Source organism: Delphinapterus leucas, chromosome X, assembly GCF_059928025.1.
Source record: "Delphinapterus leucas isolate spDelLeu-1000000601 "Yukka" chromosome X, BTC_Dleu_Yukka2, whole genome shotgun sequence".
NCBI classification, from domain to species: domain Eukaryota; kingdom Metazoa; phylum Chordata; class Mammalia; order Artiodactyla; family Monodontidae; genus Delphinapterus; species Delphinapterus leucas.
Genome location: NC_143150.1, coordinates 96844086 through 96870198, shown reverse-complemented (window position 1 = coordinate 96870198; position 26113 = coordinate 96844086). Strand labels below are relative to the sequence as shown.

General features: G+C 41.5%; 1 protein-coding gene across 2 annotated transcripts; it reads left to right on the top strand.

Annotated features, from left to right (window-relative positions):
- Nucleotides 1-5927: 5927 nt before the first annotated feature.
- Nucleotides 5928-25092, top strand: ATP6AP2 (ATPase H+ transporting accessory protein 2). 2 transcript variants are annotated; one of them, XM_022556441.2, is made up of 9 exons: nucleotides 5928-6084; nucleotides 12047-12177; nucleotides 13807-13938; nucleotides 18793-18888; nucleotides 19031-19168; nucleotides 20111-20164; nucleotides 21017-21166; nucleotides 22092-22211; nucleotides 24099-25092. In XM_022556441.2, exons 1-9 carry the CDS (start codon nucleotides 6045-6047, stop codon nucleotides 24291-24293), a joined length of 1056 nt encoding a protein of 351 aa, XP_022412149.1. In that variant the 5' UTR covers nucleotides 5928-6044; the 3' UTR covers nucleotides 24294-25092. The 2 variants fall into 2 exon arrangements, with proteins under 2 accessions (XP_022412149.1, XP_089760746.1); XM_089904620.1 differs by lacking the exon at nucleotides 5928-6084 and adding an exon at nucleotides 9977-10061.
- Nucleotides 25093-26113: the final 1021 nt, after the last annotated feature.

The window sequence follows — 26113 nt, the reverse complement described above, 5'->3', positions numbered from 1 at the left end:
GCATGCTGTGCAGTGTGGCCAAAAAAAAAAAAAAAAAAAGACAGAAGGGGAGTCAGTGGGGGAAATAGAGGACCAAGGACCTGATTAGGTGACCAAGCATCCCAGCCAGCTCCTGTCAGCTTCAGAAGCTGTCTTGAAAACAGTTGTTGCCAAAGTATGGTCTTGCCTTGTTCTTGCCTTTTGTAATTATCTGGAAAATGAACTTACTGTGATCACTTCACTAGCAGAAGATTCCCTTATACACTTTGTGTATGACTAGAAACCATCATTTGTTAATTTGTTCATTCATTCATTCATCCATTCATATATCCAATGTTGAATGTTTACAATGCGCTCTGTCAACACTGGGCCCTGCTAACTTGGAGCTGAACCATATGAAAAGAAGCTTTTTCCCCTTTCCGCCTTCATATGGGATGTAAATTCTCAGGTTATTTATTCAGGGTTCATCTCCAAGTTAGCAGGACCCAGTGTTCACAGAGCACACTGCAAACACCCAACACTGGATATATGAATGAATGAGTGAATGAAAAAATTAAACAACTTCTATTCATGTTAGTTTAAATATGCTCATCTACTAGGTGCAATCTGAGAATACTCTTAAAATATTTTAGGTGTAATTTGCCTACTGTAAAGTGCACGGATCTTAAGTGAACAGCTTGTTGTGTTTTCATCTATGTATATCTCCCATGTAACCACAGTCGAGATCAAGATACAGAATATTTCTATCACCCCAGAAAGTTCCCTTGTGCCCCTTCTCAGTCTGTCTCCCTCACCCTCAGATTACGAACATTCTGACTTCTGTCATCATAAGTTCAGAGGACATGGTGCTTTTGGTTAGGTTTTTCAGGGGGGGTTTGGAGAGAAACTAACCCAGTCACTGAAGTCAGTATCCAGTGGCTCAGTGAGATGAAATGCCCACTAAAACTTGGAAATAAGATTGCGCTCTGTCTCAGTCAGAGTTTAATCAGGAAAACAAGTATGGCGAAGACCATGGAAGGGGGTTGGAAGCTCTCACGAATGGAGAGGTATGGTATGTGCAGTCAAACCCAAAGGGGGCTTATTACAGCGCCCTGTCAGTCTGACACAATTATCTAGTCTGCCCAGTGGGTGTGTTCCAGCTGCGGAGATGGGTACAACAGAGCCTGATTCGTTAACTATTTGCTGTGGCTTCATACTCACCAGGTTGATTTTGAGTAACTAGGATTCCTGTGTCACTTGCATTTTTGGAGAGAAAACACTGACCAGGTTGACATGGATATGCAGACTACCACATACTTATATATGTCAAAATGCTATTTGCAACTTTAAGAACTTACGACTTTATTGTTTTGGGTCAATGTCACAGTGTCAGATTCCCTCTGGGACACTGACAGAACTGTTGTTCTCAGGCTGGAAGGCTGAAGCCTGGATTTTGCCCTGTGGTGGATTCCCGTAGTAGATACCATCTCTAAGATCTCTTGTAAGACAGCGGTTAACATGCCAACCGTAACCCTGGCCTTTCTTTGGAAACTTCCACCCTCATTGAACACATGTTGTGTAAACACAAGAATCTCCAAACGGAAGTTGAAATCGAATACAAATAATTCCTACCAAGTCAAAGGGAGATAGGACTCCTCAAGATTCAAATGAGCAAACTAGATTTTAAAAACCTTTTTTATTGTAAAATATAACACACAAACATACAACATCAATGTTCAAAATGTGGATAATAATGAAATGAACGCTAGTGTAACAACAGCCACCTAAGTCATTAAGAAATGACCAGCATCCCCAGATCTTCCTGCATGTCCCTTTTAGATGTATCCCCCTCTCTCTGCCGCCCCATAGGTAACTTCTATGACATTTTTGTGGTAATCATTTCCTGGCCTTTCTTTATACTTTGACCACCAATGCTGCATCTCTAAACAGCATACTTTCTTTTTGTGTGGTTTTGAACTTTATATAAATGGAATCATACTGTTCATTTCTTATTTCTATATAATATAATACAATATAATATAAATGTGATATATAATACATAATCTGTTATTTATATTTATTCCTCTTCATTATGATATAATATGCCATTGTATGAAACGTACAATACCACAATGTATTATCTAGCCTATTGTTAATGGATATTTAAATTGCTTCCAGTTTGGGGCTATTATGAACTGTGTTGTTATGAACATTCTTGTACGTGTATTCTGGCACATGTAAGTGCATATGCCTATAGTATTTCTTCCAAGGAATGGAACTGCTGGGTCATAGGGTATGTATATCTTCAGCTTTAATAGACAAGGCAATGTTTTCAAAAATCGTTGTACCAATTTATACTCCCACCAGCATGTTATGAGAGTTTCAGTTGATTCGCATCCTTGCCTACACTTGGCATGGTCAGACTTTTAGGCTTTTGCCAATCTAGCGGTGTGTCGTGGTATCTCGTGGTTTCAAATTTGCGTTTCCCTAACTACTAATGAAGTTGAGCATCTTTTTATATAGTTGCTGGTCTTCCCTATTTCCTCTTCTGCAAAGTATCTATTCAAGTCAGTTGTCCATTTTTCTATCAGGTGGTGTCTTATTGATTTGTAGGAGTGATTTCCACTTTCTGGATATAATTGATCTTTTCCCATTTTGTGACTTGTATTTTCACTTACCTTATGGGTTTTTTTCTAATCGACTTTATTTTTTAGAACGTTTTAGATTTAAAGAAAAATTGAGAAGATACTACAGAGAGTTCCCATACACCTCACACTCAGTTTTCCCTATTATTAACAACTTACATTAGTACGGCACATTTGTCACAATTAATGAACCAATATTGATACATTATTCTTGACTAGAATCCATACTTTATTCAGATTTCCTTTTTCTGTTGCAGGATCCCATCCAAGATCCCACATTACATTTAGTTGTCATGTCTACTTAGGCTCCTCTTGGCTGTGACAGTTCCTCAGACTTGCCTTGTTTTTGATGACCCTGATAGTTTTGAGGCACACCAGTCAGATATCTTGTAGGATGTCCCTCAATTGGGAGTTGTCTGATGTTTTTCTCATGATGAGACTGGGGTTATGGATGTGGGGAGGAAGGTCACAGAGATTGAGTGCCATTCTCATCCCATCGTATCAAGAGTATGTACTGTCAACATGGTTTGTCACTGTGGATGTTGACCTTGATCACCAGGCTGTAGTAGTGTTTGTCAGGTTCTCCTCTGTAAAGTTATTCTCTCCTTCTCTCTCACTTTTCCATTCTGTATATTGTGTCTTTTGAAAAGAAATCCTTAATTTTAATTTAGGAGCCCTCCACAGGGCTCCCTGATGGCTGATTTGCAGGGACCAGACCATCTCACAGTGGTCTCTCTGGGATCACTCAGAACTTACTGCTGGAATTAATAAGGGGTGGAGGGGGTAGAGTTAGGGAAGCAAACTATATTACATATTCTTTCAAATCTTCTATCTGGACCTCTCCTTTGGGAACTCAAGAACCAGGAATTTGACATTTTTGTTTTCTGGTTCTTCTCCAAGAGTCCTCCCCTCAGGGCAATGGATGGCTGGAGTCTTGGCTATTTGGCCTGGGAGGAGAGGTGTGGCAAGAGTCGGGGAGGAGGTTCTTTTAGGCTAACACATGGGTCATTACTTCAAATATTATCCTGCCACACACATATCCACCTCGAAATGCTTCAATGGAAAAGTTAACTGCACATCACCGGTTGTTTACTGAGCGCTAAAGATTGAATCAGAAGGGCTGTGTTCATAAAGCAGAACTGCTGACGATTCAGAAGGTGACCTTGAGTACGCATGCCCACCCCCAGGTTTCAATCTCTCAGTCTATGAAACAAGGAGAAAGCTTCCTACAGCGTTTATCCTGCTGCATTTCAAGGCTATAAGGAGCAGCAATGCCCCTTTGAGACCTCAGATGAAAAGGGGTCTTAGGTTTAAAGGATAAGCTGTTCACCCTTAGCTCAAAAAAGGATGTTATTTCTCAAGACATAGAGTATGAAAGATTGTGAGATTTTGAGGTTTTCTTGGGGGGGGGTGGGAAGAGGCAGGATTTATTTTATGTTCCAGTCTATTTATAATATTTTCAGTCTACTTCAAATTAATAGAAATAAGAATGTCCTAGAACTCTTTCAAGAAGAGAAAAATTCACTCCTTTCCCTGTTTCTTAGGCTGGATGAAATTGCAGGAGTTGTGCTCCACTTTTAGCTGATTATTTAGACAAACGTTTTCAGGGCCTTTGTCTAGAACCTGTTCTACAATACATAGCAAGATGCACAAAGAATGAAATTTTAGTTGATGTGAAGAGAAATGATTCCATCGTGCTTGAAAATGAATTTTTAAAAAATGATTAAATTCTTATATTGATATCTATTTTTTTCAAGCCAGTCATTTTAGAGTTGTTTTGAACTTAGCTGCTTTAGATAGTTTTGGTAATCTAATAATTTCACATTCCTAATGAAAAAATATCCCTTCCCCCTTCAGATTTCTTTAAAATCACATTTGTGCAAATTCTCCTCCGAAAGAACGCACATTCGAGAGTGCAAGGGTTTTCTGAAATTGAGTGAGGAAATCCAGATTCCATTCCCTAAACTGAGAGTGGCTTTGGTAAGCATAGGGGTTCTAGACAGTTCAAACCTGAGTATTTTCCTAGGATACCTGAGAAACTGCTGGGGTCACTGCTTTCAACCCACTCTCCTTTTTTTCTCCCTCTATTAATCCCAAGAAGAAAATGGAGATTGGAAACTGAGGAAATAGTAGGGCATTTCCCCCCCAACAGTTTCGTCTTGCATTTGTGCACTGAACAGTGCTCAGACACCTGTCAGTGGCTCCCCATTTCCTACCAACTGAAGCGTGGCTCTTTTATGTAACATTCAACATCCTCAATAAACATGTCCCTAATTGAAATTTTTAGCACTTTGTGCCCCTCTTCCTTGGTTAAACTAAACATTTAATGCTTAACCTGATGGGTTTTCTCCCTGTCATAGCTTAGTTTTTGCTACCTGAAAGAACCTCCCCATCTCCTATCCTTGCGTACTGAAACCACATCCATCTTTCAAGGTCATTGGCTGGGACATCGTTTTCTGACCACAGATGATACACTGTCATTTCTTGCTTCATATCATAGGTTTAATAATAATAATAATAAAACCCCATAAGATGTGAGAAGGCAGGATCCTGGTCAAATTATTATGTCTAGCCTTCGCTTAACACTGAGTGAATGGATGAAGTAATTAATGTAATTAACTCCTGGTAGATCAGAAAGTCTTAGATAGGGTTGCCAGATTTAGCAAATCAAAATGCAGGACGCCCAGTTATATTTGAATTTCAGATAAACAACGAATACTTTTTTTTAGTATAAGTATGTCCCGTGGAATATTCACATGTTTATGCTAAAAAGTATTCGTTGTTTATCTGAAATTCAAACGTAACTGGGCGTCCTGTAGTTTATCTAGCACCCCTACTTGGAGTGCAGGGGTTTCCCGAAGCGCCTGGCTTCCTCCCAGCAGGTGCTCAGCATCTGTGTAATTGTCATAGCGAAACCCAAACCAGCCCTGCAGCTTCCACAGCTGCACCCGTAGCGGGGTGAGGCCACGCGACCGGGACAGACAGACACCCTGGTTGGAGACCGTCGCTCGAGACTGGCGAAAGGGCCCGCACCCGGGAGGCAGCCCCACCATGTGGGCTCCCTGGACCCCTCGACAGGTTTCGTCATCCTCCCAGCCCCCGACCACCCGCCCTACCCTCCATCCCGTGACCGGTCGTCACGGGCCAGGAGAGGAACTCCCCGGCTCTTCGATCGCTGCCTGCCATTGGCAGGGCCTTCCATCCATCACGTTAGGCTCCGCCCATGACGCTGACGTTTCCCGGGCTTCGTCTCTTCCGCAGGCCGCGGCGTAGCTGGCGATTGGTGGAGAAGGCTGCAGCCGTCCCAGAGGAGGCGAGGACGGGGCGGGCTTAGGGAGTCGGGGCGAGCCCGAGCTCGTCAACCACTCGTGCGGCGGTGGTCGCTGGCGTCCCGCCGGCCAGCTCCGTGTCGCCCTGCACTGCTGCGGCCGCCGCGGAACCATGGCTGTGTTCGTCGTGCTCTTGTCCTTCTTGGTGGCGGGTGAGGCCCCGGGCCGCGGGACTCGGGGGCGGCCGCGGGTGGGCGGCAGTGGGGCGGATGCCGCAGTGCGGGCAGCTGGCGATGGCCTCGGCCCAGCCGCCTCCTTCTCCGCCTTCTCTCCGGGCCGGCCTGTGGCGGCGCGGCCTGGCGGGCTTGCTGGGGCCGGGCGGGGCTGGGCTGCGTGGGGGCACCTGAGCCGGCCTCCACCCTTCGCCTCTTCGAGAAAGGCGCGTCCGCTTGTCTTGCTCCAGCCTCTTCCGGCTCGGGAGGCGCTTCGGAGGACGGGGATGCATTTGTCAGTCAACTGTTGAACTGCAGCCCTCTGCGAAGAAGTGAAGGCAGACTTCTCAGCTGCTGCTTTTCTTTGCGTTTTTCTGGTGTCTTCATTTCTAGCGGTTGTCATCAGTAATTGGTGAAATCTTCCCACTCCCCCCAGTGTTTCAGGATACGGAAGTTGGAGGTGGGGTAATTGTTTTTGTATGATTATTTCTCAAGGAGAATTTAAAGTTCCTCTCAGTAGTTTGCAATAGTTCCCAATTTTAAGGATTTGGAAACTAAGATGTGAGTCACGTTCTTAGGGTCACATGTCAAAAAATGGTAGTTTCCTCCGTGGAACCTAGGTTCCCTAGCATTCAACAAGGGGAATGCAAGTCAGCTCATAATTGGCCTCTTACCGTGCATCATGTAATTCGGTTAATTTTACACCAATCCTTAGAAGAGGATATCACCCTCGTTTTACAGAGTGGTCAAGCCTAGATAAATTACCCAGACAGCACACAAGTAGTAAGCCGCAAAGCTGGAATTGAACTCAGATCAGCTGGTTCCAAAGTGTGGGCCTTTCCCATTATACATGTCGTGGCACAGGTGTGAGAATGTGGGAATGATGGGGGCAGGGACTGGGGGCACAGTGGTGAACAAGAGGCCGAGTTGAGAACAGTTTGGAGGAATGGGTCCCTGTTCCCCAGTGTGTCGATTCAAAACCTAGACGTTAAAAATCTGTAGGACGCCTGTGCCGCTGCTCTGTGAGGTGCTGAGATGCCCCACTTTGGGAATGGTGGTTTAATTCTACATGAAGGTGCAGACCTTTGATGTTTTTGAAATCTGCAGGTTTTCTCCATCCCTGGAGGTGCCCAGTGTCGTGTGTTGGTGATGGTTACACTTACTTTAATGACCCCCAAATTTTAAGGTTGTATATTGTACCTTTCGTCTCTGGCTCTGTCATGGTCGTTCTGATCTATCTACTCAATTTCTTTGGGGGAATTTTTTATTTTCAGTTTTTAAATTCCGTTTTTGAAATTTAAAAATCTTCCTTTTGATACTGTGATTTAACTGAACATCTCGCTGAAATTCCATGTTTTAATGTTATGATTGATATTATTTTGACTCAGTGAGGTTTTGGGGTTTTTGTTAGGTTTTGGTCTGAGGCAAAATAATTGCTTCTGTATATGGTTTGAACCTGCTTTCCTAACTATAATAGTCTAGTTCATACAGATCAAGAATCTGATCCTGTCAGCTTCTGCACTGCATGGTCTTGTCAGATGAGGTTAAATTACTGTTTTCCACAATGACTAAATGTGATTTAATGGAAAACATCTTTAAGAGATCTGACTTCTCTATTTGAGAAAAATATATATAAGTCCTTTAAAATGGTGTTACCAAACCAGAGACCAGGGGAAGGGATCTAGGGTTATGAATACCAGGTCATGAGGAGTATTTGAAAAAAATTTAGATGTTTAGCTTGGAGAGAAAAGGCCAAGGGTGAACACATGGAATTTGAAGGGATGTCATGTTGAAGAGGGATTCAGTTTGGTCACTGATGCCCCAGAGGTCAAAAGTAGGACCTGTTTATTTTTTCACTTGTTGATTCCATCCCCATTCATAGATGACAGCATAGTATGGTGGGGAGTTCCCAAAGAGGGGAAGGATTCTTAACCTCTCTCTCAGACTGGGGAGGCTGGGGGAAATTTCCCTAGGCAGGGTGCCTCACAGGCAAATGTGTGAAAGGTTGGGGTGGGAAGAAAAGGCATTTTTGACAGAACAGTATGTGTAAAAGCACAGAGGTGTGAGAGCAAAAGAGCGAATAGTTTGGTGGAGCTGAAACGTATAGGGGTTAAGGTGGGGAGATCCCAAAAGGAAGGGTGGTGAAGTGCTTTGGGTGTTACATTTTGGATTTTGTTTCAAAGGCTCCGGGCATCGAGTGAAGGTGGTTGAGCTGCAGGGTGAATGTTCAGATCTGTAGTTTGAAAAGGTGCTGGGAAGGCTGGATCTGAGAGTGGCATGACAGGTCATAAGGCGGCCAGTTCTTTCAAGCCTCAGGAGGGCCTGAAGTGGGGAGGGCCTGATGAGGACCCTGGGCATGGAGGGGAAAGGGTTGTGAGATAAGAAGAACAAAAGATGGACAGAATTCATTGGTTGATTAGCTGTGGTGCTGAGGAAGGATTTAAAGATGACTAATTCGAGCAGCTGGGTGGAAGGTGGTGTCATCCTTTGATACAGAGAATGTAGGAGGCGTGTATGGAAAAATGGTGAATTCAGTTCTGAACCTGTTGAGTTTGAAGGACCCATGGGACTTAGAAGGAAATGCTCAGCTGACTGTGGGGGGATGTAGGCCTAAGGCTCAAGGGAAATCTAGGCTGAATATAAAAATCTGGGAGCCATTAGTGTGTTTTTGGTGTTTGCAGTCTTAAGGAGTAGATGGACTCAGCCAGGGGGAGACTCCATTGTAGAACAGTGTAGAATAGAAAGCAGTGAGGGTCAGAAATGGAGCTGCAGATCTCCAAAGTGGAGTGTGCCCAGTGATATTGGGACGCCAGAAGAATGTACTGGAAATTCCATTTGTCTCTTATTTTCTCTTTCTTTTTTTTTTATAGTAATGGTCAGATATTTTTGTAGACTGTCCCTCAATTTGGGCTTGCCTGCTATTTTCTCATGATTAAATTGGGAAGAATACTAAGGTGTGTCATCCTTTTAAAAAAATTTCTATTTTGTGTGTTCTGTAATATATTATGAATGTATATTTTATACTACAAATGTATACTTTATAAGTAAATATATGTATATTGGGAATACTTTCAAACTTTATACTGAAAGGGTTGAAATCTCAAAAGTTTGGACGTCACTGCTTTAAAGGATGGGAAGGGGAAGAAACTGAGGAGAAAAGCAGCCAGAGGGATTGGAAGGAAAACCAGGGGCCCGGGCTTATGGAGGCCAAGGCAGGAGAGTTTCAAGGAAGGGGTTGTCAGTATCAGTTACTTTGGGAAGTTACATAAATTGAGGGCTGAAAATTGTCTTTGGGATTTGGTGAGTCATTTCAGTGGCATGGTGGGGGTCAGAAGCTGTGGGTTAGGTAGCAAACAGGAGATGAAGAAGTAGCAGAGCCAGTGATGGCTGACAACTCTTCCAGGATTTTTCGTCTGAAGGGAAGCAGAAGTAGGTGGAGGCTGGTAGGACCAAAGGAAGGGTTTTGTGGTTTGGATTTTAGAATGGGAGCACCCTACGCGTATTTTTATGCTGAAGCGAAAGAGCCAGTTGAGAGGGGAAACGGCTAGTGCAACATGTGGCTTCATTCATTCAATCAACAAGTATCTATTGAGCACCGGTGTGCCAGGCACCGTTTTCAGCCCTGGGGATATTGTGTGAACAAGACAGACTGAAACCCCTGCCCTCGTGGAGCTCTTTTGTACAGGGCCAGCTTCGTATGCTCCAAACCATATAGCCACCTAACTCAATACATCCTCTCTTCCAGAATACAGACTTAATAAACCCTGAATGAATAATTCAGTAGGTGAATGAAAGAAGGTCCCTTGAAGGCTGAACCATGGGATATTTTCAACCGGAGGAGGGACATCCCTGCCAGCACCTGGAAGGAGAGGAGATAAGGATAGGGGCTTGTGCAGATAAACTTGTGATGGGGAGAGGAAGCAGGAAGCTGGAGGAATTCCTGTGCTTTCTCTTGAAGCTGGAGATGAGGTTATCTGGTGAGCCTGAGTTGGGAGTGATAAAACTGGAAGTTGAGAGAAGTTGGGAAGCCAACTTCTTAAACTTTTTAAAGGATTAGAATGTTGGGACAATGGAGATGATTGCTGGCAAATGTAGTGCTGAGGTGGCATCCCCATTCGCTGGTCATATTCAGGTAGAGGATGGGTGACTTTCAGGTATCCCGGAGATGCCTGCGTGAAGCAGCAGTTTCTTAGTATAGGAATCCTCGTAAGGTTTTCTGAAGCTCTAGGCTGCTGAAGGACTGTTGTACAGGTGTGGAAGTGGATTCTAACTATAAAGTTGAGGCAAAATAATTTAGTAGAGGTCTGCTGGGGTCGAGTGAGTAGGGCTGCATCTCAAACAAGGCAATCTCCAGATCCAGATATTGTTCTTTAAGTGTGTATGGTATTCAGAAAGTATGCCTTCCTTGCTGCCCCATTTTCCTTAGAGTTTGCAGTTAACTACTACTTCAGCGAACCAAGATGTCTGTCATTTACAAACTGCCATTCCATCCTGCTAATTTTTGTCTGCCTTCGGGTAGAGCAGTTTGGAAATTCCTGCTCTAGTGGCTGTGCTGAATGAAACTCGTAACTCTTCATGTTGTATCAGCACCATCCTGAGGCCTTTTATTTACTGTCAATACTGCAACACCAAAACATTTACTGTTGCTTCCAACGTTATTCCCATAGCCTGTAAGTGGTACTTTCCTTAGGTCAAGAGAGTAACAGTGATACTTTGTTAAAGTCTAATTTTCCTGTGCTAGGCATGACCAAGATTTGTTTTGGACTTGGAACTAATCTTTTCATAGGAACTCGAAAGTTTCCATTAGTTACTTGTCCTTGTGTAATCTAGACATCATTGGGTTAACTCACGATGGGTGAAGAAGCAAGATACCTCATCCTTAGCCTTGGAGGGCCTATAACATAGTCCCTTGATTCTCATTCTCACCTCTTAATCCCAGGCCCCATACCCCTAGACTAGTTGATTTTATTATTACAGAATACCTTTTCTCAGCCTCTTGATATGTGCATTGGAAATACTATGTCCTGGACTTTGTTTCTAGAGTCTGAAGTATTTTACATTCTGACTGGTAACGTGGACCCCCCATTTGACGGTACTCATTTCAATAGCTTTGCCTGTGGGACATAAGGGAAGCTATGATCTATCCTAAGATATACTAACCTGCTGAAGTTTTGGCATGATATACTAGGAATTTTATGAATTTGCATTTTCAAGAGAGGATCGATGGTAGAAATATTTATTTATGGCTGTGTTGGGTCTTCGTGGCTGTGCGCGGGCTTTCTCTAATTGCGGTGAGTGGGGTCTACTCCTCGTTGTGGTGTGTGGGCGTCTCGTTGCAGTGGCTTCTCTTGTTGCGGAGCACGGGCTCTAGGCACGCAGGCTACAGCAGTTGTGGCACGTGGGCTCAGTAGTTGCGGCTCGTGGGCTCTAGAGCGCAGGCTCAGTCACTCCGCGGCATGTGGGATCCTCCTGGACCAGGGCTCGAGCCCGTGTCCCCTGCATTGGCAGGCGGATTCCTAACCACTGAGCCATCAGGGAAGCCCTCGATGGTAGAAATAATTTACAGATTTCAAGTTTCTTTTCTTCCTTTCTGGTCTGGGCCAAGGTTTTGGTTTTGGTTTTGGTTCTTTAAAAATGTGGAGAAATGCTGCTGATTTCTAATTCTTGCCAAATTGCCACATGCCCCTGTTTAAGGGCCATCTGTAGGAAGGCACCTAGATCATTAGGAGAATCTTGTTTCATAGTTGTAACTTTGTTACAGCAGAATGTATGGACTTAAATTCTTACAGTGATACTTTGAAAAAGAATTTGTTGATGTTTAGGTTTTAGCATTTTGTCCAATCAAAATTTAGTATGCTAAAGTCAGTGGAGAATGGGAAAGTATGTATTATATTTAATAATTTTCAATGTGGGTACAAAAGATTTATGATGGTGATCATTTATTAATCTGTTTTCCTTTCAGGTGTCTTAGGGAATGAGTTCAGTATATTAAGATCACCAGGGTCTGTTGTTTTCCGGGATGGAAATTGGCCCATACCAGGAGAGCGAATCCCAGATGTGGCTGCATTGTCCATGGGCTTCTCTGTGAAAGAAGTATGTGTATTTTTAAAAAATATTTGGAGCTGCTTGTGCAAGCATTTTCGTTGATTTCTGCTAATATGCCAGGAAAGCAACGGGCAGACATAGGTCCAGATCACAAAAGGAAAAAGCTTATTTGTAGTCAGGGAGATTTTGGATAAGTGTTCGAAGCTTGGTTATGAAAACAAATCATTATAAAAGATTAACCATGTAATCGTTTATTCATAGTAGTGACGTTCTTTGTTATACAAGAGAATGCATCTGTCCTACTATTAATAGGATGTATAATTTTATTGTGTTTTTCCAGTACACGTGATAGATTTGTGTCTTGGTTCAGGCTGCTATTACAAAGTACCATAGACTGGCTGCTTTATAAACATTTATTTCTCACAGTTCCAGGGGCTGGAAGTCTGCGATCAGGGTGCCAGCATGGTAGGGTTCTGGTGAAGGCCCTCTCTGGGTTGCAGACTGCCAACTTCTTGTCTCATACCCTCACATGGTGGAGAGAGCTGGAGAGAGCCCTCTGGGGTCCCCTCTATAAGGGCGCTCTAAGCTCATTCACGAGGAGGATTCCATCCTCATAATGTAGTTACCTCCCTAAGGCCCCTACTCCTAATACCGTCATACTGGAGGGATTAGGATTTTGCAATACGAATTTTGAGGAGACACGTACATTCAGTCCATTGCAATTTTTTATGAATGATAAAATGTATATGCATCTTACCTGAATTTAGGAAAATAGTGTGGTCAGTAGCCATAACCTTTTGTAATAACTGTCTGCTTACATGATTGTTGTGTAGGGGGCCTAGGTCCAGTCAGTATGAGACATTTTATAAAGCTCAGGGCTGGAAGAAAGGAGATGGAGTTTCCTCTATCTTCCTGTCTCCTCCCACTTTAAACTTTGGTGCTTTTGAGGTGGTCTCTAGATATCATCAATCACTCAAAGGAACATTCTTCCTAGGTCCTGAGTGCCCTTGAAACCAGAAGCAATGCGTGGGAGCTGCCTCTCTGCTGGGCCTTTGGGTGGAGCCCCTGCGTTCCTTGCGTGAACCTGATGGGTTGTTTACATTTAAGGATGAAATTTGTACCTAGTTCTTTACAAACTTAATTTTGACTACAAATGGCTGTCAAAGTAACCTTTAGAAATAATTATTAATAAACTACTGTGAGTTACTTTCAGCAGGAATTTTATTTATAAAGCACTTAGTCTAAAGAGAATGTTGTAATGGTAGCCTTGCTGTGTCACTGTGAAAGAAAAGTGATGCTGTAGGTAAGGGCAAAGAATGATGTGAGGAAAGAAAATGTCCATGGTTATATGGAAAAGAGAATGTTTTGTAATCTGGAATTTGAAAAGTACCTACATTTTGTTTATATGCCTGCTTTTTTCCACAGAAGGTTTGAGATGACTTATTATTAGACTTTATTGTTTCAAGTCTGTAGAAGTTTAAGAAAACGAAGAAGGTAGAAATCAGCATCCTCAATTAGGAGATTGCAACTACTGCTTTAAATAAGACATTTGCTGTCCCTGTGAGTTTTCATTGCCAGTGTCATCCCAGTACCCCGTAATTCTGCTTGTTAGATGTTATTAGGGAAATGGTTTCCTGAGTTGATAATGGGCACAGTTTCACACTTTTCAATGTGTAGGACCTTTCTTGGCCGGGACTCGCAGTGGGTAACCTATTCCACCGTCCTCGGGCTACCGTTATGGTGATGGTGAAGGGAGTGGACAAGCTTGCTCTACCCCCAGGCAGTGTCATTTCGTACCCTTTGGAAAATGTGAGTATTTATTATAAAGAATTAAAGGGATGCATTTAAAATTTTGTTTTGTCAGCTGTCATTATGGATTGAGTTCTAAGCACTCGTGGGTTTTTTTTAATGCACTGGTAGTTTTTTTTTAATTATATGATGGTTGTAAATTTATTGAGACTTGGCTGTTTGCCATGGATGAGAATACTTTCTAAGGTAACAGGTAGAGAAATTGGCCCACTCTCAGAATAGTCAGAGGCTCAAAAAAGAGAAACCAGTTGAGGGTGTAACCTGCTGACATTTTCTAGGGCATTATTTTGTCACCTTCCCTTCAGAATTTTATCATTTTTGTGTAAGAAGGAGACTGGAGGCAGTTTTGCTGGCTCACTTACCCCTTCACTGGCCTTTCAGGCAATATGGCTGACTGAGCTGTTGTGAGAGGCCATCCTTCTACTGTAAGCATATATAAGTCACCAAACATCTTCACATGTATCACTAAACTCGAAAGCAAGCAAGGGGTACACACAGGTGCCAGATATGAATAGAGAATTCAAAAGCCACAGTGGTGAGCAGGAGCTGAAGGTGAAATTGTGTTCCCTACAGAAAGCCTGGGGCTATAAAATGCTGTCTTGTTCTTGAAAGGAGGACTATTAAAACCCCAGCCGCCCCAGGGCTACCATGAAGGAGCTGGGTTGCCACCCTTAGCTGTGGGGCCCAAAGAGCCCCCCTAAGAGAAATCGGAACTATGGGCTTGTGCTGTGCAGTCACATGCTCCAGATTCACACAATCCACCCCACACAGACACCTCCCCAGCCCAGGGCTCCTTCGGTAAAAAAGAATTGAAGAGGAGTTGAATTTACCAAACGCTTGAAGGAAAAAAATGCCATGAGAAAGTCAGCAGGTGCGACACCAAACAGAATTCATCCCCCTAGAGAACTACTACAGATAACAGACCAGCCTCAAAAAGAGATTTAAAAATACATACATTAAAATTGTGAAAGAGTTAAAGGAAGGGATAGAAACCAGAGGCAGTTAAAAGATATTTTTGATATGTGGTGCTTTCATTTTCACTTAAAAATATTTTGTAATTTATACTGATTTCTTTAACCCATGAGTTATTTAGAAGTGTTGTAACACATATGGGTTCTTTCAAAATAATTTTTAATTTTTCAGTTTCTAATTTCACTGCATTGTAACACTGGTCTATATGATGTTGATTTTGGTGGTGGGGGATGTTTCACACTTTTCCTGTGGTCTAGTATAGATTATCTCCAAGCACACATGACATGCTTACAAAAAATGACCATGTACTAGGCCACAAGGCAAATCTCAATGGATAATAATCAGTATCATATAAACCACCCTCTCTGACCACAATGCAGTTAAATCTGAATACAGTAACAAAATGATACCTTAAAAAATGCTTGGAAATGGTAGAAGCAAACACAAGAACGACTCCTCAGGTTTAGAGCACACTGAGGTAGACTAAAGCCAAATCAACACCTAAATATAGTGAAATTGAAGAACTGTCAAGGACGCTAATAATCTTGCCAGAGAGAAAAGACGCTGCCATGACCAAGGAATGAGAGCAAAACGGTAGCAGATTTCTCATCATTGCCATTAGGGACCAGAAGCGCAGGAAAGGAAAAGCAGGAATTGCATAGTATGAAGCTAGGCTGAGAATATTGTTTAAGTAGTTACAATAAAATGATACAGAAATGAAAATTATAACTATTGGGAGGGTGGAGAGAGAGAGTGCTTGTAAGGGGATAGGGCTGTGGTTGGTAATGTGGGAGAGCTAGATCCTCATTTTCTATAATGGGCGATAAATACATAATGCCTAAAATTAAAAAATCAAGATGGAGTAGTATAAACATTATTTAGAGGTGGTGGTAAAAAGAAAAGGAAACAAAAGATTTGAAGGTGAGTGCTATGAATAGGGTACTAAGGATGTAATTCAGTCAGCGTGATGACTGTAGTTAACGCTGTGTGATACATGTGAAAGTTGTCAAGAGGGTAAATTCTAAGTTAGCACAAGGAAAACAATTTTTTTCGCTTTCTCTTTTTTTTGTATCTATGAGATGATGGATGTTCACTAAACTTATTGCAGTAATCATTTCACAGTATACGTAAGTCAAACCATCATGTTGTATACCTTAAAACTTACACAGTGATGTATGTTAACGGTATCTCAATAAAACTGGAAAAACTAACTCGAAGTGAGGAAGAAAAAAGATGGGGGAGGAAAGAAAGTACCTCATAGAAATAGGAAATGGATGCGCAAACTTATCTTCCATAGAAAGTCTTAGATAATTGTCTCTTTAAACCGCATGTATATATAACTCAAAAATTAATTTTTAAAAAGCCAACAAGAAGGAAAAGATAGCTGGAATAGACACAGTCCTAAATAATTCATTGGTTGAGGAGAAAATTATGGTGGAAGTGTTGAAATTATTTGGAACTGAATATCACAAATGTGCCATATATTTAAAAAATTGTGGGGTACAGCTAAAGTAGTAAGAAGAGGGAAAATTTATAACCCTACAGGCACATGTTAGATAATTTAAAAGATTGGAAATTAATGAGCTAAAGAAACCAGAAGAATTTCAGAGTAAATGCAAGGAAGGGAACAATAAAAATGCAAGACGTGAAAAAGATACTTTTAGTCTTCGCAAAGATTATTAAGTAGCTTGTTGTGTGATTTCTGTGAAAATCACTGTAGAAGATCTCTTTTAAAACCGTATATATGGGGGCTTCCCTGGTGGCGCAGTGGTTGAGAGTCTGCCTGCCGATGCAGGGGACACTGGTTCATGCCCCGGTCCGGGAGGATCCCGGTTCATGCCCCGGTCCGGGAGGATCCCACATGCCGCGGAGCGGCTGGGCCCGTGAGCCATGGCCGCTGAGCCTGCGCTCCGCAGCGGGAGAGGCCACAGCGGTGAGAGGCCTGCGTACCGCAAAAAAGGGAAACAAAACAAAACAAAATGTATATATGGGACGTCCCTGGTCCAGTGGTTAAGACGCCGTGCTTCCACTGCAGGGGGCACAGGTTCCATCCCTGGTCAGGAAACTACGATCCCATAGGCCACACAGCACAGCCAAAAAATAAAGTATATTAAAAATCCAATATGCCATTAAGATTTTCATTAGCCTACAATCCAAAACTAAACATTTAAAAAGAGGTCATGTTATTGCTTGACCCTGACTGACTGCTTCTAATCCTTTTAGTGGCAGTAGGTGGAAAGATGTAAAGCTCTGAGGGAAAAATCACCCCCCCCCAAAAAAAAAAGCCTTAGAATTCCACTTAAAGCTTCTATTTGATTAGCTAGCTGTTATCATTAGATTTTCAAGTCCTGTAGATACAGAATTTCCATTTTTCCCAGGACAAACGTGTATCCTTATAATGTAGTAGAAGAAAACAGTCATGGGATTTTAAGCATGACCTTTTTTCCTTTTATAGTATAGCAGTCTATATAATTTTTTCTTTTCCTTCACAGTTTGGCGCTCACCTGACTCAGTAGCTTCTCCAATTTGATTGCTAGGGACACGTACCTTTAATCTTCAACTTTCCTGCTGTGTGTGCCACTGAGGTGAAATGAGGCTGGAGAGTTTGTTACATGTTCTCGTATTCCTTCCAAAGCCCAAGGAAGTGAAGTGTGTGCTTGCAAAAGGAGGAGCACTTGTGGCTGACTCAGGGAGCTTGTAACAGGATGCTTTTGCAAGCTGGAACTCTTCCCCTTCTTCAGTTACTCATTAACTTATTTTAAGAGAATTTGGGGAAGAGTTAGTATGCATCTTGTGTAAGAGTAAAAATAGATTACACTTCACGTTTATTAATCACATTTATTTCTGCCTGGCCCACGTTAACGAGCTCCTTATATACACATGAACCTTTTAATAATAGTAAAGGGAATTACTGGGAAAAAAAATCACTGTACGAAATCTCCATTAAAACAAAAACATTACTACTGTACTGCTTGTTGTAATAATATTAAGAATAAAATAAGTTTTTGAGGGGAAAATTACCATAATCTATTTAAAAAAATAATGTGGGGCAAAAACAGGTCTATGGGAATAGACGTCAGAATTTGGGTACCCCTGGGGGTGGAGGGAGTGGGGAGAGAGGCTTGTAGGGCGCTGATGTTTTGTTTTGCTCTGGTTGGCTTATATGAGCATATCCATTTGTAAATATTCCTTGAGCTTTGACTCCAAGATCTGTGCACCATATTATGTGTATGTTTCACTTTAATAATAAATTCACGGAAAAAAGTACATTTTATCACAATTAGCTATTTCGGTTTATTAATACCATGTGTTCCCAAGATAAATTTCACATCAGAATTCTTGTGACATACTTTATGCCTTGCCTGAGTCTTCAGTCTATCTGAAGACCAAACCATACATCTTATAAACATTTTTTTCTGAAATGAAAAATGGTCTCTTTCAATTATATTCAAGTCTTCAAATTCTTTTGACCTTCTCTTAAATGCAAGTTAATACTTAAATGCAAGTTAATACATTATCATTATTGTAGAATATACATTCATTGTGGCACATTTTATCAATATTGAAACCAGATGTATTGCTGCTTAAAATACCTGAATGACCACCAGAAAATGGTCGTTTGTGGAAGGTAATGTTTTGTCCTTTATTTTGCACGTTTTTTCTCATATAGGCACATTTGGAGACACAAACTCATTGGCCCACTAGGGGGCTGTTTAATCTTCTTGTGCCCCCAAAAGGGCTCTTTGCGTTTGGATATGATTTTTTGAATTTCCATAGAAAATGCTGGTACTTTTTTTTTTAAGCCTCCTTTTTTAATGCTATGTAAATGATTTTTTCTTCCCATTTTGGTTCTGATAATAATATCTCACTATTAAATTTCAGGCAGTTCCTTTTAGTCTTGACAGCGTTGCAAATTCCATTCACTCCTTATTTTCTGAAGAAACTCCTGTAGTTTTACAGTTGGCTCCCAGTGAGGAAGTAAGTGTTTTATTTTAAATGCTTTAAAAAATAAGCTTGCTTTTATTTAATGAAAATTTAAAACTAATTTTATGAAAAATGCTGACAGACCTCTATATTGGAATTAATCTGTAGAATGTAACAAAATTTTGGATTCTTGCAGAGAGTGTACATGGTGGGGAAGGCAAACTCGGTTTTTGAAGATCTCTCAGTAACACTAAGACAGCTCCGCAATCGACTATTTCAAGAAAACTCTGTTCTCAGTTCACTTCCCCTCAATTCTCTGAGTAGGAACAATGAAGTAAGTATTGAATGAATAAATGAACATCACTGAATGAATAAATGAACATCACTGAATGAATAAATGAACATCATTGAATGAATAAATGAACATCATTAGTAATTTCCCATTTCTTATGCTCCTGACTTTACAGCAAACTTGAAATTTTAGAAAATGAAAAGTTTTGCAAGTTTATTGCTTGCTTAGATTCTTTTTTCCTTTAGTGTAATTTTTAAAAAATGAATCTCATGAATGAATTGACTCTGTTTGTGAGCTGATCTGTAGTAATAAATAGCACTACATTCTAGCGCAAGGGTTGCCACCACCAATTAATCCTGACAGGCCAGAAATCACAGTAACTAGTTGGTAGAGCTGTGTGGACCTGGTAATGTGGGAGCCATTATTCAGTGCCACTTTTGATGTGTTGCCTCATTTTTCTAATTCATTCTTGACTGTACAGTGGAGGGCACCACCCTTACTTTTGGCTCCTGTATGCCAGCTTCACCACCTGTTCATGCACCCTCTTAACCACATGGCATGCCACCTTTGTGGTAGCCTCCCTTCTTCACCTACTCTGGATGACCAGGACCACCACCATCTTTTATTCTTCAAGGGATGTGAGCAAAGTAGGCTATTGGCAGGACCTCGTTGCAGTGCGCCAGAATATTCTGATGCCCTGAGGGAAAACCAGTTTAGAGTTTAGATGCAGCTTTATCAAAAATAAAGCTGTTGGGCTTCCCTGGTGGTGCAGTGGTTGAGAGTCCGCCTGCCGATGCAGGGGACGCGGGAAGATCCCACATGCCGCGGAGCGGCTGGCCCCGTGAGCCATGGCCGCTGAGCCTGCGCGTCCGGAGCCTGTGCTCCGCAACGGGAGAGGCCACAACAGTGAGAGGCCCGCGTACCGCAAAAAAAAAAATAAATAAATAAAATAAAATAATGCTCATTTCTTTCTGCTCTCTGCAGGTTGATCTGCTTTTTCTTTCTGAACTGCAAGTGCTACATGATATTTCAAGTCTGGTAAGTAGGCTTCTCTAATTTTTCAGTTCCATTTATTCTGGTTCCAGAAGACATTTCTAGAGAGTCCTTGAATGATAGTGAATGATAGTAACACCAGTCAAAAAGTTTAATGTGCCCTAGATTTATGATTCCATGAAAGTTGAGAAATCAGCAGTGGTGTTGGGAAGTTTGAACTCATCTCATGTTAACAAATTACTTTGCATTTCTACCTTTAGGAGGGATAGTAAGTATTAATATATCTTCCAAGAACACAGGCTTCTGACCTGTTGATTTCTTGTCAGATGTCTTAAACAGTTTGGACTAATAATGCAGTCGACCAAGGCAGGAAGGGAATATATATGCCTGTAGTGTATATATATATATATATATATATATATATGTATATTTTTGGTGAATGACTTTTTTAAAAAAAAACCCTCCTATGATGAAATAGAAAATCTTACCCGTGTGCTGTCTTCTGAAGTTGTTGCCCAAACTCTCAGTGGGGTTGGTTTGGGGAGTGTGGAAGTGTAGTGCTGGTGGTGTGGGAGGTGACTGCTCTGTGAGCACTGATGGCTTGTCTCTTCCGGGATCAATCTGGTCCAACCATCTGCTCTCTCATACCCTGGCCCGTACCTGAGGTTTTTAAACTAAGAAATTTTTAAAAGAGCTTTTATTATAACTGCTCCTAAAAAATGAGATTTGTGTTGGATTTGTTTTATCAGAAACTCCCATTTTAACCAGTTCTGTTTGCCACCGTTCTAGACTGTTGTGGTACCCTGGGGTGTTTCTGCCTAGTTTAGTTAGGTGTAAAACTCCAACTGGCTGTGTTTGACAATACTTCATCTATTTCCTTTTGTTTGTTCTCCTAAGTTGTCTCGACATAAGCATCTAGCCAAGGATCATTCTCCTGATTTATACTCACTGGAGCTGGCAGGTTTGGACGAAATTGGGAAACGTTACGGGGAAGACTCTGAACAATTTAGAGATGCTTCTAAGATCCTTGTTGATGCTCTACAAAAGGTAAACCATCAGTGAATGGGGTGTGAGCAGTTAGAGCATTTGACTTTTAGGGAAAAATCTGCTTAGTGAAATACTATTGATTGAAGTCTTTTTACTCACCTTCTTTGAGGGCCCTCTAATTTCAGTGACCGAGGATGGAGTAGGTCACAGGTGTATGTTGGGATGTCTGTCTTTTGTCTCTTTTTTTGGCCTTGCCAAGCGGCTTGCAGGATCTTAGTTCCTCGACCAGGGATCGAACCCAGGCCCCGGCAGTGAAAGTGCCGAGTCCTAACCACTGGACCACCAGGGAAATCCCAGGGCTGTCTCTGGTAAAATATATCGAACATAAATTTACCATTTAACCATTTCTAAGTATATATATACAGCTCTGTGGCACTAAGGACATTCACATTGTTGGGCAACTGTACCACCATCCATCGCCAGAACTTTCAGCTTCCCTGAAACTCTGTCCCCGTTAATCCCTATGAAATAACCGAAGGAGAACACTTAGCACAGTACCAGACATTTAGCAGATACTAGTAAATGCTAGTTAGTAAATGCTAGTTTTCTTCTGCCCTTGACGTTATTCACCTGCAGCTCTTCAGTGAGGCTTCATAGTTAAATCTCTGTAGATGTTTGCAATCAACCAGAGACAACAAAGATTTCATTTTTCCTACTTCCCTGCCCCCAACTTATACACCAACAAATTCAGTGACTACTCCTTTCTGGAAGTAATTTTATTTTGAACGTTTATACGTTGAATCTTAACACTTTTCTGAATATTTAAACCTTTAAGACTTGCCTGTTTTAAGACACAGTGTATTTCATGAGCCAGTAGGTAATTGTATTGTATTTGTTCTTGTAGTGCACAGAAGCTTTACAAAAATTTTAAATAAGTATGTGTTTTGAGATTCATAGTAACGTCGTAACGTCAGTAACTCTTCAGTTTGCAGATGACATGTACAGTCTCTACGGTGGGAATGCAGTGGTAGAGTTAGTGACTGTCAGATCGTTCGACACATCCCTTGCGAGGAAGACTAGGACTATCCTTGAGGCAAAACAAGCGGTGAGTACGTTTTTAGATTAACTCTAAAAACCCCACTAAATCCTGTATCACTCGTGGGCAGTATGAATGAGCAGTCCAGTAAATCTGAAAAAATTAAAACGTAGGTTTCTTATTCACGTAGGTATGTGTTTTGCCAGTGATGCTCAGTTCTTTGGGGTTGTAATCAGATAATGCAAGACTTTGGTAGGGATAGGGATAACAGCAAACGTGTCAGAGCCCATAAGGTAATTCAAATATGGGTATTACAAGGAGACCTCAGAAGTTAACGTGAGGGAGTGGTGTGGCGCTCTCAACTTGTGGAGTCTGCTTTTCTCATCTCAGAGGTACATTGTCTTACTGGTACAGTCTCCCACTTTCCGGCTACGTACACTCTCTATTAATACAATTTTTTGACCTGGATCTTGCTTTGATTTTTAAGCATTTAGGATCATAGGCAAGGGTGCCAGCCCTAGTAAAACAAGCGTGTGTGTGCACACGGCCAAGAACATTACTTACAGCTGGCTTCATCTCTCAGAGCAGGCGGCTTCCCAGTCGTTTATGGACCCTCTCCTTTGGGTCCATTTTTACCAGTCGCTGTGTGGGACTTCGAGTGAGATGCTCAAAGTAATGCGTGTGTTGAAGATAATCTAGACGTGACTGGTTTGCGATTGTCTCGGAGTGGAAGACCTCTGTTTAAGACAGCATGGCAGGCTAGACAAACCGACTCCAGAGCTAGAAATAGTGGATAAAAAGTAAACACCCTCTTGAACGCACAGTTTACAGTTTAACTCTCAAAAAAAAAAGTAAGGGAAACTCTTAAGGAGCAACTAAAGAAAGGGAACTGGAGAACTGTGTTAGGCTGTCCTGGGAACATTTCCAGTTGGGTTACCGAGCAACTGGCTCTCTGTGGGGAGTTGGAACTGACGCCTCCCCGTGAAGCTGGGACCCTGAAAGGGCCGTGCCCGCAGTGAGAGGGCAGACTAGAAAACAGCCTGCCAGCAGGAGGAGACAGGAAGGCAGCTTGGGGGCTGTGCAGTCGGGGTATGTGCTGGGGGTGGAATGTCTCCTAGGGAATCCTTAACCACAGGGCCACCTTTATGTGGGTTTGAGGCTCAAATTTATACTATCGGCAAGTTCTAGGAAGCCCCAGGCCAAGAAACTGACACAAACCTCAGCCCCAGGCTGGTAAGACCGGTGGCTTCCAGCAGAAGCAAATGTAAAACCTCCCTGGCAGGACACACCTTCCACACACAGCATACAAAAAGTATGTAACGTGTAATTCTGAAGCTCCCTCTTGTCTTTGTCTTATTCCCTTACCCTCCCCATCTAGAGGTAATTGCTCTCCTGAATATTATGTTAACCATTCCCTGGCTTTTTCTTTACAGTTTTAATACATATGTATTTATCCTTAAATAATGTTTGGTTTTGCCTGTCTAGAATCATACATCATACTATATGTATTTTACTCTGAGCAAAGGCTCAGTATGGTTTTTAAGAGCCATGCAAGTTGGTAAAATGACCTGAACTACTCTGTGTTCCACTGGATGTGCCACAATTATCCATCCCGTTGATGGATATCCTTGCACATGTCTTGGTACACATCTACAAGTGTGTTGTGTTCCCCAGGGCGTGAACTAAGTGTGTTCCCCAGGGCGTGAACGGGCTGGATCACAGTATACTTATACTTACACTGTCAAGTTATCGGCGTTGCAAGCAGTTGGATATACTTCCACCAACAGTGTGCTTACCTTCTCTGTGAAGGCTCCCCCTCCTTGGTTCCTCCTAATATAAAAGGAGCTCTTATGCCACTTATTAATATAGTTTGTTAGATAAGTGAATCGTAGCTAGCAAATTGGGATAATTTCCTAACTAACTTAACATTCTTCCCTCTTGATTTCTTTATTGTAGAAGGACCCATCAAGTACCTATAACCTCGCATATAAGTATAATTTTGAATATCCAGTGGTTTTCAACATGATACTTTGGATAATGATCGCCTTGGCCTTGGCTGTGATTATCACCTCTTACAATATTTGGAACATGGATCCTGGATACGATAGCATCATTTATAGGATGACAAACCAGAAGATTCGAATGGATTGAACTTTCCTTATGCCAACTTAGAAAAGGGGTTTGGAAATGTTTTCGTTATAATAAATCTCTTAGTGTAAAGTAGATAGTATGAAATTATTAAAAAAAGCAGATTTGTGTTCTCTATTTTGTGTGCCTGTGATGATGCTCTTTTAGAGTGAATTATAGCTGTGTGATATAATATGCTCAAATACTATGATTGATATAACCATTTAATAATTTCATTCCATTTAATATTTGGAAACATGCACTGAAATAAATGTATATTTATTTCATATAGGACAGTTTGTGTTGGGAAAATGCACTGAATTTGAAAATGCTTAACTTACTTCCTTACATAGGACAGGTGAAAGTGATCATTGGACTGTTGGTATACTATGAACGTCTTAATGTAAATACCTCTGAAACGAGTAAAAGGTCTTTAACTTCAAGCAGCTCTAAACTATGTATGTGCGCTTATATAGTCACTTAGATTTGGACTTCCATCTGATTGACAGACTATAGCTGTTTTTTAACCTCTTCTGAAAGTTTGGTGATCCGAATGGTCAGGTGTGGATATTAAAGGTAGATACTACATTGATGGAAGCAGGAACTAGCTTTGTGGAGTTACAGATGCTTGTAATTACACACCCAAAAACATTTGGGGGACATCGTGGGGCATGATTTCAGTAATTTTCCCCCTTTTGTAAGTAAGTACGTTACTCCGGTTGTTCTACAGAATGCTAAGTGGAAGTAGATGCTCCCTACTTTTCATGTGGAAGTGGACCAATGTCTATAAAGAGTGGCAAATAAAGTTAAAAATGATTCCAAATTTGTGTCATTTCAATATTAGATCTATTTTATATTGTAAAAACCTAACTGAAAAGGGTTTTAATCTAATCAAAATATGTGATAAATTCACACTTACTTAGACTTCAGGTAGGGAAGGCTTAAATTTCCTTCCCAGGGGCAGGGCAGCACAACTCTAAAGTAACTTAGCTACATAATCCTGAAGTTTAAAAATCTAATTGGGTAAGCTATAAGAATTTAAAACTGTATCCCTTAAGCCTTTACCTACTCTACAATCAATCAATGAGTTGTAATATTCACCTTTTGGAACCCTACTTGGGTTTAGTATTAGCTCTGTCTGCCTCTTCTTTGCAAAGAACATCAAATCATTTCTAAATAACCTGAGAAGACAGAGTCTACTTAGCTGCGTTTTCTACCACTACTGCAGGATACCGTTGACAGTTACAGTGTTAAACTTCCATAGAGTGGAGGAAATTTTTGTTTTCTTTTTGCCTCTCACTGAACTGTAAACAGTGAAGCTGATAACTCCACAGGAAAGAAAAACTAATGGCCCTAAAATCACTCAAGTGTCCTCCTCCACCACTACCCCCTGCCAGGTTTATGAGGCTGAGGGCATTTTCAGCAAACACTCTGACCCCCACGGAACCCAACAGGGCCTATGTCTGGGGAACAGGGATCTACAACGCTGCAGAGCAGTTGAAATTCATTCTTCTTTCACAAGTTTATTATATAAATATTGCCACAGAAGTTAGATCGTTACGATGAAATATGAAGTAAACCAGTGCCTTTGTAATTTAAAACTGATGAGACTAAGTTCTAGGAGAAGAAAAAAGAAAAAAAAATCAACATGACAGCACTAATCCTTACAGGGTAAATGGCATCAGCACCCTTCCATCTGTGGTAGGCAGAAAGCAGTTAATTAAAATAAATGTTCTGCCAAGATTATTATACCTGTTGCTGATGATTTGCTCTTAAGTCTAATTTGTTCAGGAACATAAATCATGATGTCAAGATTTGTGTGAGAGGCAGGAAAGTCAGGCTCA

What these genes read in the sequence shown, in the direction of transcription:
- ATP6AP2 (XM_089904620.1), top strand. Translation starts at nt 9,992, where the DNA reads ATGGGGAGAGGAAGCAGGAAGCTGGAGGAATTCCTGTGCTTTCTCTTG. An exon ending in AGTTGGCTCCCAGTGAGGAA is followed by an intron (nt 18,889 to 19,030) that starts GTAAGTGTTTTA and finishes GGATTCTTGCAG; the next exon opens with AGAGTGTACATGGTGGGGAA. An exon ending in TTGTTGATGCTCTACAAAAG is followed by an intron (nt 21,167 to 22,091) that starts GTAAACCATCAG and finishes GTAACTCTTCAG; the next exon opens with TTTGCAGATGACATGTACAG.